The following is an 18109-nucleotide window of genomic DNA, read 5'->3' as shown; positions in this document are numbered from 1 at the left end:
GTTCTGCAGCTGGAGACTGAAGGCATGTTTCCCTGCAGTTAGGAAATGGAGTGTTTGGAAACACCACTGGAGCTGATCCCATCTGGTGCTTTTGTTTCTGAAAACTGGCCCTTCTCTCACTTTGTCTCTTTGGTGCCTGTTATCACACAGGAAGCTCAGTAGTAAGAGAAAATATCCCTTACTTGGTATTACTATTTCCCCCTGCTGTTCTTGAGGACTGACAAGAGTGTTTCTGAGAAAGAGATGTGTGTGGTTTCTAAGCCATACATTTTCATGAAAAACAGAGAAGCAGATGGCAGTAAAATAGGGGTATCAACTGTTCTTTTCTAATTGAAGTAAGATGTGGATATCACTACAGAAAAAGCTTTCCACTGAAGTCTCTTGCAGTAAAGGGAGAAATGGTGCATTGAACAATGTTGTTTAATTGAAAGGGAGATGTAGAAATCTGTTACAGATTACATGTGACTGTAGTATACATTTTAAAGAGGAAGTGAAAACTTATTTTAGAAGTAAAAGCATGGATTACACCTGATTTGTTTGAAGGGTTTTGAAGTCATATAATGACTTTGCACACAAATTTGTACCACAAAGTTCTGCAGGAAGTAAATTGCTGTATTAAGTAATTGTTTTAAATCTGCTTAGCCTTTTCCCTAGAATTCATGAGATTGTTTTAACAGGTTTTTTAAACTATCTTTAGCATTCGTAAGTTGCTAAAATGATGCAAAATAGGTTCACACATTGCAAAGACAAATATAAACTTCTTGTCAACTTAAAAGTACAATTATTTTTATTCTGTTTCATTGTGAACTTGGACTATTGTCCCAAATTAAAGGAAAAGGTAACACACTACTGTTCTCAAAATGGCCAAGGGGGTACCTGGCTTATTGTTGTGTATGAAACAAGGGCGTTGTGCTGTTTGTTGGAAACCCTGAATGGGTGCACCTTCATTCTCATTGGTGAGAGAAAGATGCAGAAAGCATTTGAAACAGAATGCAGACATAAACTCGGAGTTATTCTCACCTTTTGTACGGCATCTGGAGAAAATCCTCAGCTGTGGATTCAGCCTCATCCCATAAATATTACCCAGCTTTCAGCAGGTGAGCTGCAGGCTTCTGCTGAAAGAAAGAGCTGTATAGCCATAACTACTAGAGTCTGGAGGTAAAATTCTGACTACCACCTGCAGCCTTAGATTTCATTCCATGTGGCCTTGCTGTAAGCCTCATTTAGCCTTTGATAAACGTGGTTTAAGATTTAAAATATGGCAATTCATAAATGCACCTGTGTTCCAAATTGTTCATCCTGAAGCTGTGTAATTTCTCTCAGCACCATTAGGTAGCAATTTTTGAAAGTAAATTGTGAGTTTGTCCTCCCTGAATAATAACCCAGGTGACTTGAAAAAGAGAACAGCTGGCAGCATCCTGGTGGTGGTGTTGGTGGTTTGCCTGGGTGAGTGGCATGGAATTTCCTGCTTAGAGGTTCACCTGAAAACTTCAGTGCACACAGGAGATAAGGATTGTATCACTGCTTCTCCACAAGGCCAGAGCTGAACCTTTTGTGGCTTGTGCATAGGCACCAGTGATGTTTCTGTTTGTGGCATATGCTATAAATGTTATTAACCCTTCCCTTACACTGGTCAGCAGCTTCTGTTTTCCATACTTCTGGATGACTTTTCATACCTTTACACTGGCTCAAGACTTGTAATACAGGTGGAACACTTGTTTTAAAGCAAATAGTTTAATATTAAAATTATTTTTCTTTTTGTGTGTATGCTGAATGCAGATCTCATTTCATGGCTTGATTATGTCTTTGATGTGATAAAATTGCTGTGAAATGAAAAACCAGAATATTGATATATTCCCCTAAACATGGCTAATGTGGTTGGCAGCTTATAAATGATACAGAAGAAATGGTCCCTTCCACTAAAGAGCTTACCTGTAGAATTAGGGAACAGTTCAATATCACCATATGTTTCCATGGAAGTAATTTTTCATCTCTTCAGAGATCATGGACTTAGTAAATTGACATTAGAATATTGATGAGTTGCAGGCAATTTTCTTAAGCAGCAGAGAACTGAAAATAGTACCTGATTGTTTTTGTTTTCTGGAAGTTTATCTGTTGTTTGAAGATTTTGATTCTTCAGCGGTGAATCCTGGAAATTATACCCACAAATAACAACAGATTAAAAATTGGAGCAAAGAAACTCCTGGTATTACAAACAAACTCATTTTTTGGAAAAGATGGCATTATTGGCACACATCAAGTAGTCAGTTTAGAGTTTATTACAATATCTTTTCTGTAATTGGATAGTCTTCGCATTATATAGGTAGAGGGCTACATTCCTGGCTAATGTTTTTTAGACCAGGAAGGTAAGATAATTATAATTTCCTTTTTTTTTTTTTAATTTCCTGAAATTTGTGAATGCTAATACTTAGCATTACTCACTTGAGTGTAGCAATTCTGTCTTTATTAGTAGAATAATGAACTTGTAAATGCCCACTTCTATTTTGGCATCTTTGCTCTGGAGGGAATTCTAACTAAATTAGGTGCAGACTTTGGATAATGACTTAACCAAGCATACAGTAGTCTCCAGTTGGTTACTCCACTATTCTTTGGGATTAACTCTTAATCTCTGGGTTCGCCAGGCAATGTTGGTCTGGCCTGAACTAGACTTGGAGCATTCATGCTGTCAGACATTGTACATCAAATGGCTTCCTGCCTTTTGGATGAGTAAGGGAAAAAATTGCTTATGACTCTGTTGTTTTGTTTACAACGTTGCATTTTCAAACTGAGGAGAAGTGCTTCTGCTAAACTCCATATGATTTGCACTCTTTCAGTTTTTCAAGTATTTACAACTCTGGGCCTGTTTCAAAATTGCTGCCATAGGCACCTAGCAGAGGGACTTTTTCATGGTGCCTTTGAGCACCAGAGCATTCTGAGCTCCCAGAACATTCAAACATTTAAGATGTGGGAGCTGCCTGCAGAGCTGCAGCACTCCTGCCAGCCAGCAAGAATGCCCCAGTTCAGCACCCTGTGTGTTACTGTTACAAAACACAGGCTGACATCAGGTTTGCAGTATCAGAAGAAATTAATTTTGAAACCTTTTACTATATGCCAGACTGAGTCTAAACAGACATGGTAGCACATAAAAGAAGGTGTTTCCACAGGAATAATTCTGTCTTTCTGGTGCCATGCCATTGCTTAATAATACCTTTTTATAATGATAACTTTCACTGCTTCCACAAGCCAAATGAATGAATGTACAATTTTATTAGATAGATCTCCTTTGTTTTGCATAATTATTAATTTTCTAGGTTGAGTGTTGCAGGAATGAAGGAACACTTGCATCTCAACAGAGATCTTACAGTAGACAAAAGATTTTTATCAGATGCATCCCTGATAAAGTTCTTATAAACCTTATATAATTTACTATATTTTCCTGCGTACTTCATGCAATTATATTTTTTGTTTACTTGATGAAGTCTCTGAAAAGCTTGGAAAAAATTTTATAACATCCTCAACCCTTAATCATTAGAGGATGGTAGCAGTATTTTGCAGAATATCATGAGAAACATTTTGATGCAGGCTCTGTTCTTGCAGCGGTGGACATGGACGTGTTGAGTTACTGTTTTGAAACTGAAAGTAGTAAATCTTGAAAATTTACCATTTGTGGAACAAGGCTGCTCCAAAGGAGAATTTATTTTTATTGTAGTTTAATCTTACAGAGTCAGTTACTTTAAATTGTGCATCAGTCCTTTTCAGAATCAAATTCAGATTTTTTTCAACACCCTTATATTTTTGGAAGTGCAAATTGGTCCAAGTGGCTGTCCTTGAAAGTAAGATGTTACAACATATCGAGATAATAGCATGTGTAGTCAGGCAAGTCAGGATGTCAGGATGTCTGTACAGAAATGTTTTTTAAGTAAGTCTGATTCCTGACACTTCTTTAAAAAATTGTAAGTCTGTAAATATAAGCTGTTACCCTTCCTGCTCTTGAAAATACCACATGTCAGCTCAAGGATGCTAATGGGATTGTGTGGAATAAACAGAGCCAGCTCATCTATCAGTTGCTTGATGAACATCTGGATATAAGGAGGAGGCAAACTGCTGATACAAAATTGTTGATAAATAGGACTTTCAGGATGCAGCAAAGGAAGAAGTGGACAGCTTTCGAGGGCCTGGAATACCTAAAAATAGACTGTACAAGGTCAGAACCTGGGGGATAAATGAGGGTTTGTTTTCTAAGGGGGAAACTTCATCCATTGGTTCCATTACTTCATAAAAACACTTCCCACTATCCCAGAAATAAGCCAGTACAGTAAGGAGGGAAGGTAAGTGTGGTCCTACACTGTATGAGGACACTTGTTCCTGCAGAGAGAGTATTGCTGTAGTTGTTTAGAACTTAAGTGAACCCAGGCACACACTCCTGCTGCTAAGCTTTGTGTTTGATAGCCCTCTTCTCACTTCGAACTAGTCACTGTTTCTCTTGCACCAAACCCATCTCTAATCTTACAGAGCTGAAAATTCTCCTTCAGTTTCCATATGCAGTTCAGGGTCTGTAAGACACTGGCATCAAGGTGATGCTTTCTAACACTTCTTTTTTCCTTCTCTTTAGCTGGCAGGTGTATCTGTAGGCCCTTGTTACTATAGCTGCATTTAATTAAAAACAGTTGGAAAAAACTCTTTTGCTTTACTAAGTAAAGTAAACACTGTCCACCTGTATTGTACCAGGGGATGTTTTCTCATTGTTAGCAATTCGATTCTTCAGCATTAAGGTTTCATCAATATCTGGATTTTGTTTTGGTTTGTTTTTGTGATCAAAGGAAATAAAATGGAAACATTATTTTACCCTATATGACTGACAGACAACACTCACGTATATTGGGGGTGTTAGTAATATTTTTCTCCCTCTTTGTAAAATGTAGCCAATGTTTTCTATTGTAAGAGTTTACTATTCTGGTATTTGTTTTAAATTGTGAAAATCAAATCTCAACATTGACAAGCCCTGAAAAAACAAACCCCAAACTTTTCCCATATTTATATTGCTAAGTAGTTGCTGTCTGCACTTCACAGACCATTTTTGTCTTTAAATAGGAGCAAAAGGAACTGAATAAACAATTGAGTTAATTAATAATGAACAATTTTAGCTTGTTTCAAAATCAAAGTCTATTCCTTCACTGTGGCTATCCAGCAACCTTGATTTGTGTCCATGACTGGAAGGTGTCTCTCTGTTTCCCCAGGTTTTCCTCACACATTTAAGCACTGTGATCTTACAGATTATTATGTGCTAGCCAGAGGAACTGGCATAGAAAAAATAAGCAGGTGGGAAAAGGTGCCTGCAGTTTCCAGTGGATGGTCAGAACACAATGTAATTACACCATTGTCTGTTGGTGACATTTGCTTTTCCCTGAGTCAGGTTCTTGTGTTTGTACCATGATGCCAGCCACACTGTTTTATCCACAGGAAAACTTAGATCCCTGTCTCAGAGGGACTCTACTCCAAGCCATACTTTATGTTAAAATGAGGGAGGGTTTTGTTTCCATCTGCTTAAGAGCCTTGAGAGTTAAATTTTTCTTTTCCGTTGGACATCTTAAGTGAAAAAAAATTTCCCTTTGGTATTAAGAAAATGTGCAACTTTGGTTTGAAATAACTAGTATTTTTATGTCACCAGGACAGTTTGATTTTGATGGCATAGGAATATAAATTAGAGAATTTTTTTGTTGTTTGTAAACTCATTGCACAGCAATTTCATTGGTATGACTTCAGTCACCATTTTCAGCTGCCCAGAGAAGGAAGTGCTAAGACCTGCATTTTGTGCTTTGGGTCCTCTTGAGATGAGGGATTTAGATTAAAACTAATACTTTTGTGAACATTTATGATAGATTTTTTACTTCGGAAATGTCTATAATACATTTGATATAGCATATAAAATAACTGATTTTGATTTGACTTGGTTCAGTAGTTGGAAATGTACTTTTCTCTGCTTTGTGAATATGCAGCACAGTTTAAAGTGCTCCTTTTTGATGGGCTGTTGGGTGGGTTGTGCATTTTGAAGTTTTTTGAGAAGCATCAGTAGAGAATTTAACATGCAGGAGGAATAAATGTGTAAATAAATGCATAAAAGGTGCCTAGGTTCATGCTTTTGTTTGTTTAAAATATTTACATGTCTCCTCAATTTTTAGCTGCAACATGAGAAAGCTGAACTGGAGCAGCATTTAGAACAGGAACAGGAATTTCAAGTGAACAAACTGATGAAGAAGATTAAAAAACTGGAAAATGATACAATTTCGAAGCAGCTAACCCTGGAGCAGGTAACTCTTCCATTTCATTATTATATGACTGAGGAAAAAACAAGTCCTTCTTTTGTCTTAGATTTGACTTCATGTTTTAATTGTGTAAGAAACAGCAGTATTGAGAATATAGAAAAGTCAATTCAACTTTCAAAGCAATAGAAAAGTAACATAATTTAGTATAAGAAACTTGGATTAGTTATTTTCATGGCCATTATATCTATTGGGAGCCTTTCTGTGGACCTTCATGTCTGCAGTGACTTTTGCAAATGCAGCTTTTTTGTGAATAATGCTGCTTTTTGCTGTTCATCAGCTTCCAGTCATGCTGGTGGTGAGAAAAGCCTGCCACTTGTGATGGTGTTTACAGTAGGAAATGATCTGTTCGTGGTCTAGTTGTGCTCTAGGTCACCTTTTGGTGGCAGCTTGGACAGCACAGCCCTGGAAGTGTGAGTTGTCAGCTGTGTGTATTCCTCAGAAGCCTTGGAGTTCCACTGCATCCAGCTCCCTTTCTCCCTAGACACTCGTGCAGATTGCAGAGATAAAACAGCATTTATTTGGCTGTGTTTCAGTGGGGTGTTTAGACATTGGGAGTCCGATTTCAGGCATCTGCATCAAAGCATCTCAGTGGTGTTAGGAGACCTTTCTGGTCTTAAAAGGCAAAAGACATAACAAGCAAATTGATGAAACCTGTAGTTTTGTTAAAGGACTCCAGATTTTCTGGCGTGTGTAGGTCCTATAATTCAGGTGGTGTGAGTATAGTGTGTTACCTCTGTCATTTCTTCTGCTGTGGAACTTGTTTGTTTCTGGTAATCTGAAGTGTTACCAGTTTTTTATGATTCTCCTTTTTCTGTTGGCATGGATAAATTAGTTAATGACTATCTAAGTGATCAAGTGAGTTCTCTTGATTCTCATGGTAACGTTCTGTATGGAGAGACCTGTGAAACAAACTGAAAAATTAAAAGGTGTAGGAATACGTAGTTGCCAACAAATCCTTATCCAGCATGGAAATTAGCATGAGGTTGAAATAACTCTCTTAGCCACAAGGTGGTGGTGGCTGCCACGTAATCAAAATGCAAAGTAAGCTTAACATGCTAAGCTACTGGAGTCTTTGAAATATTAGCATGAGCCACAGCTGAAATCTTCATGGTATTATTTTTGTCTCATTTGTCTGGACAGGCAAATTTGTGAAATCGTAAAATTTGAAACTTGTTGCTACATCAAAATGTCAATGATACACTGCTCAAAAAGCATAGATGCACAAAGGCCTTTAGTATCTGGCTTTGAAAACTTTGTGAAGATGTTAAAATTGGGTTGTCACTCTAGCTTAGAAATTCCATGTGAATTAATGTGTAATTCACCGTATGCCTTTGTTTTCTCCCACAGTAAGGTAAATGTCAGGTTACTTAGGGCTGCAGCAGGCTCTTTCCTCACACAAATTGAAAGTGCCGATTGTGCTAATTAACAGTGCTGCTGAAGCAGCAGCCTTAGGGCATGTGCTGTACCTAGCAAGAAGCAACCCAAAGTTGTGAGGAGAGTCGTGCTGCCTTTACTGCACACAGAGGGAATTGAGGGATTGCCACGACCTGCAACACAGCCCTCAGAACCCCTGTTAAACAGGGCTTGGAAGGAGAGATCCAGCAACGCCTTGAGTTGGGCTTATTTGACATCTATCACTAATTAGCGAGCACATAATTACAACATGTGTTCACCAAAATGTTGTTTTTAAAATAGAGAACCTGAATTATCTATGCTTTGTGTTCTTTCTTTCTCTTTTGCTTTTTTTTTTCATTTGAACTGCTTATACCACAGGTGATCAGTAGGTAGCTGATTTGTGGTTGCATAGAATATTATTCCTTGATAAAAATTAAATTGGATCTTAGGGTTCAAATGTGACCTGAAATAATTTCTTGAATCAGCTTGAAGTCAGCAGAGCATTCTTCTCTGAAGGCAAATGGTGAAGAAATTTATAGCATGTGACTATTTCATTAACTGAATGGCTCAGTTAAAATGAGCAATAATGTTCTGTGTTACAGTTCAGTGGTTTGATAGGAAATAAATAGCTGTCAGGATTGCCCTATAGAGGCCAAGTGTGTGTAGTCTTGCTGTTACTATTTTTAATTGCTTTTCTATTTCATACAGTGTAGTGAGAAACTAGAATTGATGAGAAATAACAACTAAACTGCTAATAATCATCTCCTATGTCTGCTTTGAAAGAAAACATAAGATGATAAAATCTTCAGAAAAGATTTTCTTGGAGAGCAGCAGAGAATTAAAGCTACAAAGGGCAAGGTGGAAATGAGAAGCAGAGAAGTAAAATTTGGGACAGTAGGCAGAGATGAGCATATTCAACTTTGATTGATTTGGAAGACCTCCATTTCAGGAGGGAACAGTTCTGCATGTTGATAAGTTGGCAAGATAGTTGACAAAGCACTAGTACAGGAATACACATACAATGGATATTTTAGCTGCATTTTGAAGTAAAGTAAGTGCATGTGTGAGAGAGAGAGAAAGAAGAAACACAAGTGGGTGGTGAGGAAAGTCAAAAGGAATTTTACTCTTCCTCCAAAGACAAGGTTAAGGTCTGAAAAGCAAATGCTTCCTTGTTTAATGGTCAAAATTAAGGGATGTTTGATTGGAATTTAGCTCTGAACCACTGTAGTGACATTAATATTGACAGAGCTGCTGGCTTGGTCCTGAGCATAATCCCATCCTGCTTATTTTATTTCAGAATATTACCACATTTCAAAAATATTCATTGACTGGAGTACATTTCAGAGTACACCTGAAACCATTGAGTACCAAGCCAAATACACCAGTTCTTTGAATTCACAGCTCTGAACAGGATGCTGCAGTTGCTTCTGCTGCAGGTGCCATTCACGGTGTTCTTCCTCCAAGCTTTAAAATCCTGACACACACACAAAAAAATTGGCACAACACTCATGACCAGGAAAGGAAGAGCCTTGTTTCCAGTATGTTTTTATATTGCTGGAAATGTGGCATTCTAGATCTGTTTCACCTGGTTTCTTTGGTGTTTTGTCAGAGCACAGCACAAGGCTTATTTGTGTACTGTTGCTGATGGTTTGACTTTGCCATTGTGCACACTCACCTACAAGCAGATTTATAATTAATGAACTCCACTGCCTTGGTGATGGTTGCTATAATACTAAATGTAATCTTAGATTTTTCAAATCCAGGCTTATAAATCATTTACTTTCTCATTTAATTCCAATGTGCTCTTCTTCCTACCATGAAAAAACACAGATTTCTTTTCACCTGTATGTTCTTGTGAGTTTGTTTGTTGCGAGATCAAAACATAGTTGTAAAAAGACTAAGAGTGGGTAAGTGTAAGCCACGCTGCATTGGAATGATGCAAAAACCATTGCTGCAGAGGTCATACCTGCGTTCACACTTTTTTCATTGTGTGATTATCTAGATAGCTGTGCAGTGTAGTGAAGGTCTGGGTTTTGCTGATGTAGAAGCACAGTGTGCAGATTCCCAGGACATTTCCCTTCCCTCTGGACGTTCCCAGCCCCGGGCATTGGCCAGACTGGCTGAGGAGCCCTGAGGCAGAGTGCCCTGTGCTCCTGGGCTGAGCCCTTTGCTTTCCTACCACTCCACCTCCAGCCATGGAGGGAACCAAGTGTTGGATCCAAATTCTCATCCTGGTGGGAAGGCTGAAGCAGGTTGCTTCTGATTTATCTTTCATTGAGATGTAGGTTCCCTGAGCTGTTAATGTACATCTGGAAACCTAAACATGGAAAGATTTGCTAGACAGTGTTTCTCTTGTTAAGCATGTTCCCTATTACTCATCAACATATGTCTGCTTCTCCTCACAGTAACTAATTCCTCTAACCTTTAAAGAGAAAGTTGTACATTCATTACATTCACACTGGTATCTGAAGTGTGTAAGTTTCTATTTTGTTTGGGTTCCTCAGTATTAATTTAGTGGTTAGCACTAATAGTTTACAGATTTTGGTGCTGCAGGAGCCGCTCAGCCAGTGATGTAATAAATGGAAATCGCTTAATTCTGTTCTCAGTCTTTCCATTTTCTAATGTGAGATTATTTGCCCAGTGAAAAAGTGGTTTTAACTAAGGCTTGACTTGGAAAAATGCTTCCATGCTATTTTCCACCTGTAAAGGTGTTGATCTGTTCCCAAATATTTCATTATTGACAAATTTTTGAGTTCAGCTATATTGCTACAGAGTAAGGTCAGCTGTGCCTCTTAATATTCTCCTGTCTTAATAATACTTGCATTGTATTTCTACTGAAACACTAATAACAAGTTTCTTCATGTGTGGGTCTACATTTTATCTTCTTTTATTAACTTTAGAGTAGAAGGTTTTACATTATGTCTTTTATTAACTTGTAGAATCAAGAATGCTTGACATGCTTCACATAGTAAGTGAACATGATTAATGCCAAGTTAAGCTTTTAATTTTGTAAAGGCTTTGCTAAGATAGAATTACATTTGTTTTGCTAGTAAGGATTGATACAGTAACACTTAAGGCAGTTCACATAACTTGTTCTTTACTATTTTTGTTATGTCCTTTATCTAACACTAGGCACACAAGGCAAACATGGCTTTTCTTCCGTTTCTGGATTACTTAACTGTGATTCTTCCACTAAAAACATGTAAAACTTTTCAAAAGAATAAACACTGCTGTAGTGAGCAGTAAATTCAGTTTGATTTCATAGATTCATGGAACAGAACATGTCTTTAAATGGGTTCATCATGTCATCAGTGACTGCATGTCCAGGGTTCATGCTCCTGCTTATTGGAGAAAGACAAGTTCTCTGAGAAGAGCTTGTGTTAAGGAGATAACAACTGTGTAACTACTGAATCTCTTGATTTTTCCAGTGCATTGTACCTGAATTGTGTCTCTTCTTCCCTTTCTCCTTGCTCCTGTAAAGCATTATGTAAAATGGTGTTGTTGGAGCTTTCCCAATGACAGTTCCTTGCAAAAAATACATGCCCATCATTTTCATAACTGTTTTTCCTCTCCAGCTAAGACGAGAGAAGATTGACCTTGAAAATACTTTGGAACAGGAACAAGAAGCACTCGTGAATCGTCTGTGGAAGAGGATGGATAAGCTTGAAGCAGAAAAACGGTTTGTCTTGCTACAGTACCTTCGTTACTGTGGGAGAGGTTTCTAATATATCATGTTCTGGATTAAATATGTTCATCTCTGTCCCACAAGAGTTGTCTAATCTGGGAAAACATGGAAGATGAAGCAGTTGTGAAGTTCCTTATTTGCATGATGCCACATCACTGATTGCTTAAAGCAGATAAAACTAACCAGTATAAGAAGTTACCTGGGAAAGCTTGAAGGAATTTATTGAATTTTTTCAACTGCTGATAGCCTCTTTTTAAGGCATCTGGTTTGTGGTCAGCTTTAAATTCATGGTATTTTACTGTGTTTGTTGTATTAGAAGCGCTTGTTTTCTCCCTGTCTGCTTAAAGAAAACTTCAGCTTTTTTCTCAGTGGTGTGCACTCAGTTATTGGGACTTCCCAATGCTTCTTTAGTAGAAGTTAAAACAGTGACTCTTTATGTTAATGGAACAGGTAAAATTAAAAATATATGTGAAAACAACCATCTCTTAAATACAGTAATAACAAGAACAGTTTGGGGAAGAAGTAGGAGTGAGTAATGATTAATGATTATTCATACCTTATTTTTTATGTGTTTATTGTTGCATTAATGTAACAATAATTAATGCCTCTGAGTCTTGGCTAGGGCCTCAGAAAACACCTGAGCCTGAATGAACTGCAGATTTTGTAGATCAATTGCCTTCTCCAAGAGCATAAATGTGAAAACTTATAAGAGATTAAATGAATTTTCTTAGCAAAAATTTTGTGTGATAGCTAACATTTGAGGACAAAACTGAGGTAACTATTTATAGTCTAAAATCTTTTTCCTGAACTATATGTTGTAATAATTTGGAATGTCAGTGTCTGAATATATTAAAAAATTCTTCTGTGCTAGGACAACAAATTTTACCTTTTTTATTTTGAGTTAAAAATGAAACATTATAACTCATCCCCAATTTATCTCCCCTCAAACAAAAGTTAAAATAAACCCTACACACCTGTCAGAATCCTTGCAATGGCTTTCGGGGGGATACAAGAGGTTTTCATTAGAATGGAAGGTAAAGTTTGCACCATTTTTCATACAGAATTTTGCAGGAGAAATTAGACCAGCCGGTATCTGCTCCACCATCACCCAGAGACATATCAATGGAGATAGACTCTCCAGAAAATATGATGAGACATATCAGGTTTTTAAAGAATGAAGTGGAGAGGTTAAAGAAACAACTGAGAGCTGCACAGTTACAGCGTGAGTAAACAAATTGTTTCAAATCTTCTGAAGTTTTTGCATTGTAAGATTTTTCTATGTACTTTCTTGAGTTTGAATTTAAGGTAGAAGTGGAAAAAATGGGGCAGGTTTGGATTACAACATTTTCATAATTGCAGTGTTATTGCTTGTTGATGTATTTATGCTGTTGTTTAGGGGGTTCTTTAGCTTCACTGAAAGGACATCTGAAAGAATCAAAAAACTATTTTGTGCCAGAAAAAGATATATCTGTCTTTTTTTCTCCAGGAACTTACCAGTATTTCAACATACCAATTTTTCAAAACATATTTATGGCCTACTTTGTAGGAGTCGTGTTCCAAATTAAGAATTACTCAAAAGAATTAAGAGCTAGCGAAATAAAGGTCAGCTGTATATAAGAATTTCACTTGTTAATGATTGTGGCAACCTGAGGCAGCTGTTGCACAGTATGGCAGCATTAATTTACGTGTCCTTTTCTGTGTGAGATGGCTTTGAACATAAAGAGCTGTGTAGGAGTTGTCACGTTCCTGTTGTGCAGGGCTGGGCCCCCTTGCCCGGCAGTGGGACCTGCATTTTGCCTTTCCTAGGAAGGGGCTGTGCACTGAGCACATGGGCTCAGCTGCCAGGAGGGGGCTGGCACCTTCCCCTGGGCTTTGCAGTGCCAGCCCTTCATTCCTTCCTGCTGAATCTGAAATTCCTGTCTGAGAGTCAGCAGCTCTGCCTGCTTCCGAGTCAGCAGCGTTGCACCTCACCACATAGCCAGAAAAATCTGGGCAAATGCAGAGCAGTCAGGATCATCCCCCTCTGGCCAGCCAGGCCAACTGGAATATTTCAACCTCCATTTGGAAAAGGAGCTTGCTAGAGGCAGCTCTTCCTTAAAGACAGAGATGATGGATCAAGAGTGCTCTTCTGCAGAGACCTTGTGCACAAGTTTGTGGCACTAATAATTTGTGGCTGTTGAAAGAAGATAAGGACAGCTAATCTTTGTACTTGCAAATTCTGCACCGCAGCCTTCACTTACTAAAGTTCAGAACAAGAGCAAGGCCTTAGATTAAAAGTACACTTTGTGCAAATCCAGCTTAATTAATTTCATTTCAAGTATCCTCTATTTTTTAAGTGTTTTCTTTTTGAACTACTGTGATTTAGAGTAAAAAATTGAAAGCATTAATGCCAAATTCATGTTGAAAATAAGAGGTTTAAAAGGACTCTCTCCCTTTGTGAACAGGTTAAACAGAACTGCAGTAGAAATAGCAGAGCTGGTAGGAATGGTGAATGTGCCAGCCTGCAAACAAAAGATGAAACTGAAATATAGTTTTCAGATTGGTGTTTGTAATACATAGTCATTAGAGAACCTCTAGTATTCTTCTTAAGTACTTAATGGAATCTGCTTATGAACTTCTGATGCTTTTATTACTCTTTTTTTTCCTGAAACACTTCTAGGAACTGGTTTGGTATGATAACAGTGTACAAGAAGCGACACTGTTACATTTAAAAGCGATATTTCCACAGAAGAGAGATAAATCACATGTTGTTAATAGTTTGGGAACAGGTTTCTAAGACAGAAATGTTCTTTACCTTGAAGGTTGCTGCGTAAAGGAGTGATGACAAAGCATGATGAAGTGTTCTGGGTTTTCCTAATGTCAGGGATTTAACTGTAATCTTGCTCAAACATTACAAAATCTTACAGAATACACTGTGTCTCATAAGTCTTCATCATATATTCCATTTTAATTAACCTGTTAAAAAGATTTGTAACTTTTCATAATTTGACTTAATCACTGTAAATAATCTGTGATACCAGACCATTTAAGTGATGTTTGCTGAACTTGTTTAGAACTGACAACTCAAATTGCCCTTTGATATAAAGAATAAACTCCATCTTGGCTTTTAACATTAAAATTGAATACTATTTTAATTTTAGTATTTTAGTATTGGCACGTGTTCTATTGAACAGTTTCTATGAGATGTGTAATTGAAAGAGTGCTGTAAGATACATATAAAGTAGCAATTTTAGTACAAGTTTGAGTTTGGAATTTCAGAACTTGTGTTGTGCTTCCTCCTTTAAAATGAAAATATACCTTCAAAATAATTTCTTCACCGTGGTGCAGGAAAATCTTTGTAAATGTGGAATAGCATTATTTTAATGAAACAGGAATCAGTATTTTTTCTTAATGGTTTTAGTAATGTTTTCTGAATATAAGCACTTTTGGTTTGTGGTAGTAGTTTTTCCTACATTTTATTTTTAAACTTGATGTCAAGAAATATTTAACAAAATTTATTTTAGTAGCTACTGTTCTGAATTAGGCTTTGAACTAATGACTGAGAGGTGAAAATTTTCAGTGATCTGTCCTGAGCATTTTCTACACCTTCATCTTGAAATGTTGGAATAAAATTAGGCACAACATACTTGGCTGCCTGAGAGATTGATTTTTAATCAACTTTTAACAAAACTATGAATTTCAGATTCAGAGAAGATGGCACAATACTTAGAAGAGGAGCGACATATGAGAGAAGAAAACTTGAGACTGCAAAGAAAATTACAGAGGGAAATGGAACGTAGGGAAGCTCTGTGCAGACAACTGTCAGAAAGTGAATCCAGCTTAGAAATGGACGATGAAAGGTTTGTATTTTTTTGGCCATCTATATGTGTTTGACTTATTTGGCAGTATTTATACTACTTTTTGAATATTATAGAATAATTGTAGAAGTAACTTGTATGTGGACTTAATATGCATATCCAATTTCAGCATAGTCCAGGAATTGTATCAATGTGGTACAGAAATTGCATTAGTTTTAACAGTGAGGAAGAAAACATTTATATCTGAAGATTGTTTAGAGGGTTGATAATATATATTGAAAGAAATACAGCTGTGGAGTTGAAAATCAGAATAATTTGATCACAACACCTTTGTTTTGCCCCTAACTTGGTGACTCCAAGGAATTACCTGAGGTATGGATGTCATCTTTACCTGGAGCTGATTTATCCTTTGCAGAGAGTAAAATATATTCAGCCAAACACAAAGGGATGCTGTGTAAAACCTTTGAGAGAGGAAGCATTTCCAGAACTGTTGGGTTGTTCTTGATGTCCAAACCATAACATCCTTGATTTTTTTCTCTATTGCAAGCTGCTTTGCTTGCTCTAACCTTACAGATAGTTGAGTTTTTCATGGTTTTGTATTATGCCTTTTAGTGTTTTCTCACATCATAGAAGTATGACAATGTTATATCTTGAAAGAGACTTTTAAGTATATTTTGAATAAAACATTCTATTTCTTATCAAATGCTCATTATTTGCTTGTGTTGTATATTACTTTGGATTTGTGGTGGTCTTTTAGAGTAAATTAAAAAGTGTCTGTGCTGTGTATTTTTTCTGATACTGAGAGATTTCTGTTTCCTCTTGGGTCCTTAATATATTTGTTATAAGATGTAATTTACCAGAAACAAAATAGCAGATATTTTGTGGTAAGGAGTACCCTTAAAGGACAAAGCAGAGTGTTCATTCTAATGAAACACCAAGGCAACTTCACCTATATTGCATTAGCATCTGGTATTGAGACCTAGCAAATGCTATATAAATTAAATTGTTAGAAATCGAGCTTTCTGAGATTGGAATTTTTTCTTATTAGGCTTATCTTCCACTATTTACAGTGTAATGGAAGTACAGTCAGAATCCAAATCTATGAGAATTACCAGTATTAATCCAAAGTTGTGGAGTATCCTAATAATTTTTTATCACCCGCTTGTAAGTAGTGGTAACCAGGAAAATGCAGGAAATATGATAAACTGTTCTGTACTTTCAAGAAATTGTTATGTTTGATTTTTTTTTGGTACTACAAAGGCCTGACAGAGTAACTCCAAATCAGGTATTTGTGGTGTAAGTAATAGAAAGCAAAGTGAAGGACACAGCAGGCATTAGTAGTTAGCCTGGGAAGACAAAATTCTTATGGAACCCTGTGCAACAATGATTTTAAAATGTCAGTTTTTGTCAGCTTACATCTTCCTAAAAGTGATGGTGGGGATGGATCAGCTATCATTTTTTTCAGTTTCATTCTGTTAGCTGATGATAATTACTGTTTGTAGCTGAGGGTAGATGCAGATACTTTCCTGAATGTAGAAGACACGGCTCTCCCAAAGCCTCCTTCTCCAGAACAGCAGTGGCTTCGGCTCAATCCTCACCCTGTTCTTTGGAGTAGCAGGGGAATCCCTGAACCCAGTGAATGCTGTTCACATCCCCTGAGCCAGGCAGTGGGATGGCTCAGAGGAAACTCTGTCTGTGTGGAGTACAGGGGGATTAAATCAGAGGTGCTGCCTTGCTGGAACACACATTGGGCTGCATTGGAACTTATTGTGTGCTGCAGAGGCAGCTTAGTTCAGTTTCACTAGCCTTGCCACTGGTAGCTCTTTTACAAACTTGTATATTTAATTAAACCCTAATTTATTAGTTTGTTAGTTTTCTGTTGTTCTCTATTGCAGCTATTTTATTAGCTGGTCTACCCAAATTCAAACCAACTTTGGTATCACCACAGTGTACTGCCTATACTAGGGCATGTGGCTTTTTAACTCTGAATATCCTCGTTAAAAACCAGCAAGATCCAGTATCAAAATATGTTTCAAATAGTGTATGGACAGACCTCAAAGTAATAATTGTGAGTTCCATCAAATAGAAGTAATTTTAATGCTGTTGCACATTACTGGGTTTTTTATTATGATGGAGAAATAAATGCAGCTACTAAAAATTCCTGAGAACACAGTGGTAGAAGAGGAGACAAGAGTCAAAGGGCTGTTAGGTAGCAAATTTGGCCTGCTGCTCTGCTGTGTCCAGTAAAGAAACACAGCTGAATTTAGTTATATAAACCCATGTGAACTGACATGCAAAAACACAGAGAGGGTGAGCAGTGGGCCATCTAATCTAGAGAGTGACCGAAAAATCCAAGTGGAGAGTGCCTAAGCAGCTCAACCTGAAACTGCCAGCCTAGGGCTGTGGGAAAAAAACCCATAAGATCTCTTGAGATAAAAACAGTAAATGGCAAGTAGGAACAATTGGTATTATTTTTATCATTTTATATAGCACTCGATATCTGTAAAGAAGCTTCACTGTAGTCAGTGAATGAAGGACAAATAAATAAATAAAATTATTACAGGTGGGGAAAAATGCCTTGCCTGAGGTTCTGATCCATTCAGTTTATCACAGTGAGGTGTGGGAGGTGTCTTGCAGCACAGCCTGGAAGTACCTTTAGTGACACAGTCCTGGGATGAAAGTGTCTGTCTCTTCCAGTGGCAGAAGACAGGATGAACAAATGTCTAGATCTAGGGACCAGAGGGATTCAAGTAGGAAGCAGGACATGTTTTTATTGCTGTGGCTGATCAGCTGTTGGAACAATCGATTAGTACTTTAATGATTTCTTCACCCTTTTTCATGATTTCAGATTAGTGCTGAATACCTTTCTGGAAGATACCCTCCAGCCAACCAAGCTTTTGAGTTCAATG

At 37.4% G+C, this 18109-nt stretch overlaps 1 protein-coding gene across 2 annotated transcripts in view; it reads left to right on the top strand.

Annotated features, from left to right (window-relative positions):
• Positions 1 to 18109, top strand: part of CCDC6 (coiled-coil domain containing 6) — a 50649-nt gene that overhangs the window by 20554 nt on the left and 11986 nt on the right. For both annotated transcript variants that reach the window (XM_063406074.1, XM_063406075.1), the window contains exons 3-6: positions 6180 to 6308; positions 11294 to 11397; positions 12465 to 12625; positions 15086 to 15242. In XM_063406074.1, the coding sequence (XP_063262144.1) occupies positions 6180 to 6308; positions 11294 to 11397; positions 12465 to 12625; positions 15086 to 15242 (551 nt within the window). The remainder of the gene's footprint in view (positions 1 to 6179; positions 6309 to 11293; positions 11398 to 12464; positions 12626 to 15085; positions 15243 to 18109) is intronic.

The sequence above is a fragment of the Prinia subflava genome, chromosome 9 (genome assembly GCF_021018805.1).
Source record: "Prinia subflava isolate CZ2003 ecotype Zambia chromosome 9, Cam_Psub_1.2, whole genome shotgun sequence".
Taxonomy (NCBI): Eukaryota; Metazoa; Chordata; class Aves; order Passeriformes; family Cisticolidae; genus Prinia; species Prinia subflava.
This window is presented reverse-complemented; position numbering and strand designations above follow the sequence as displayed.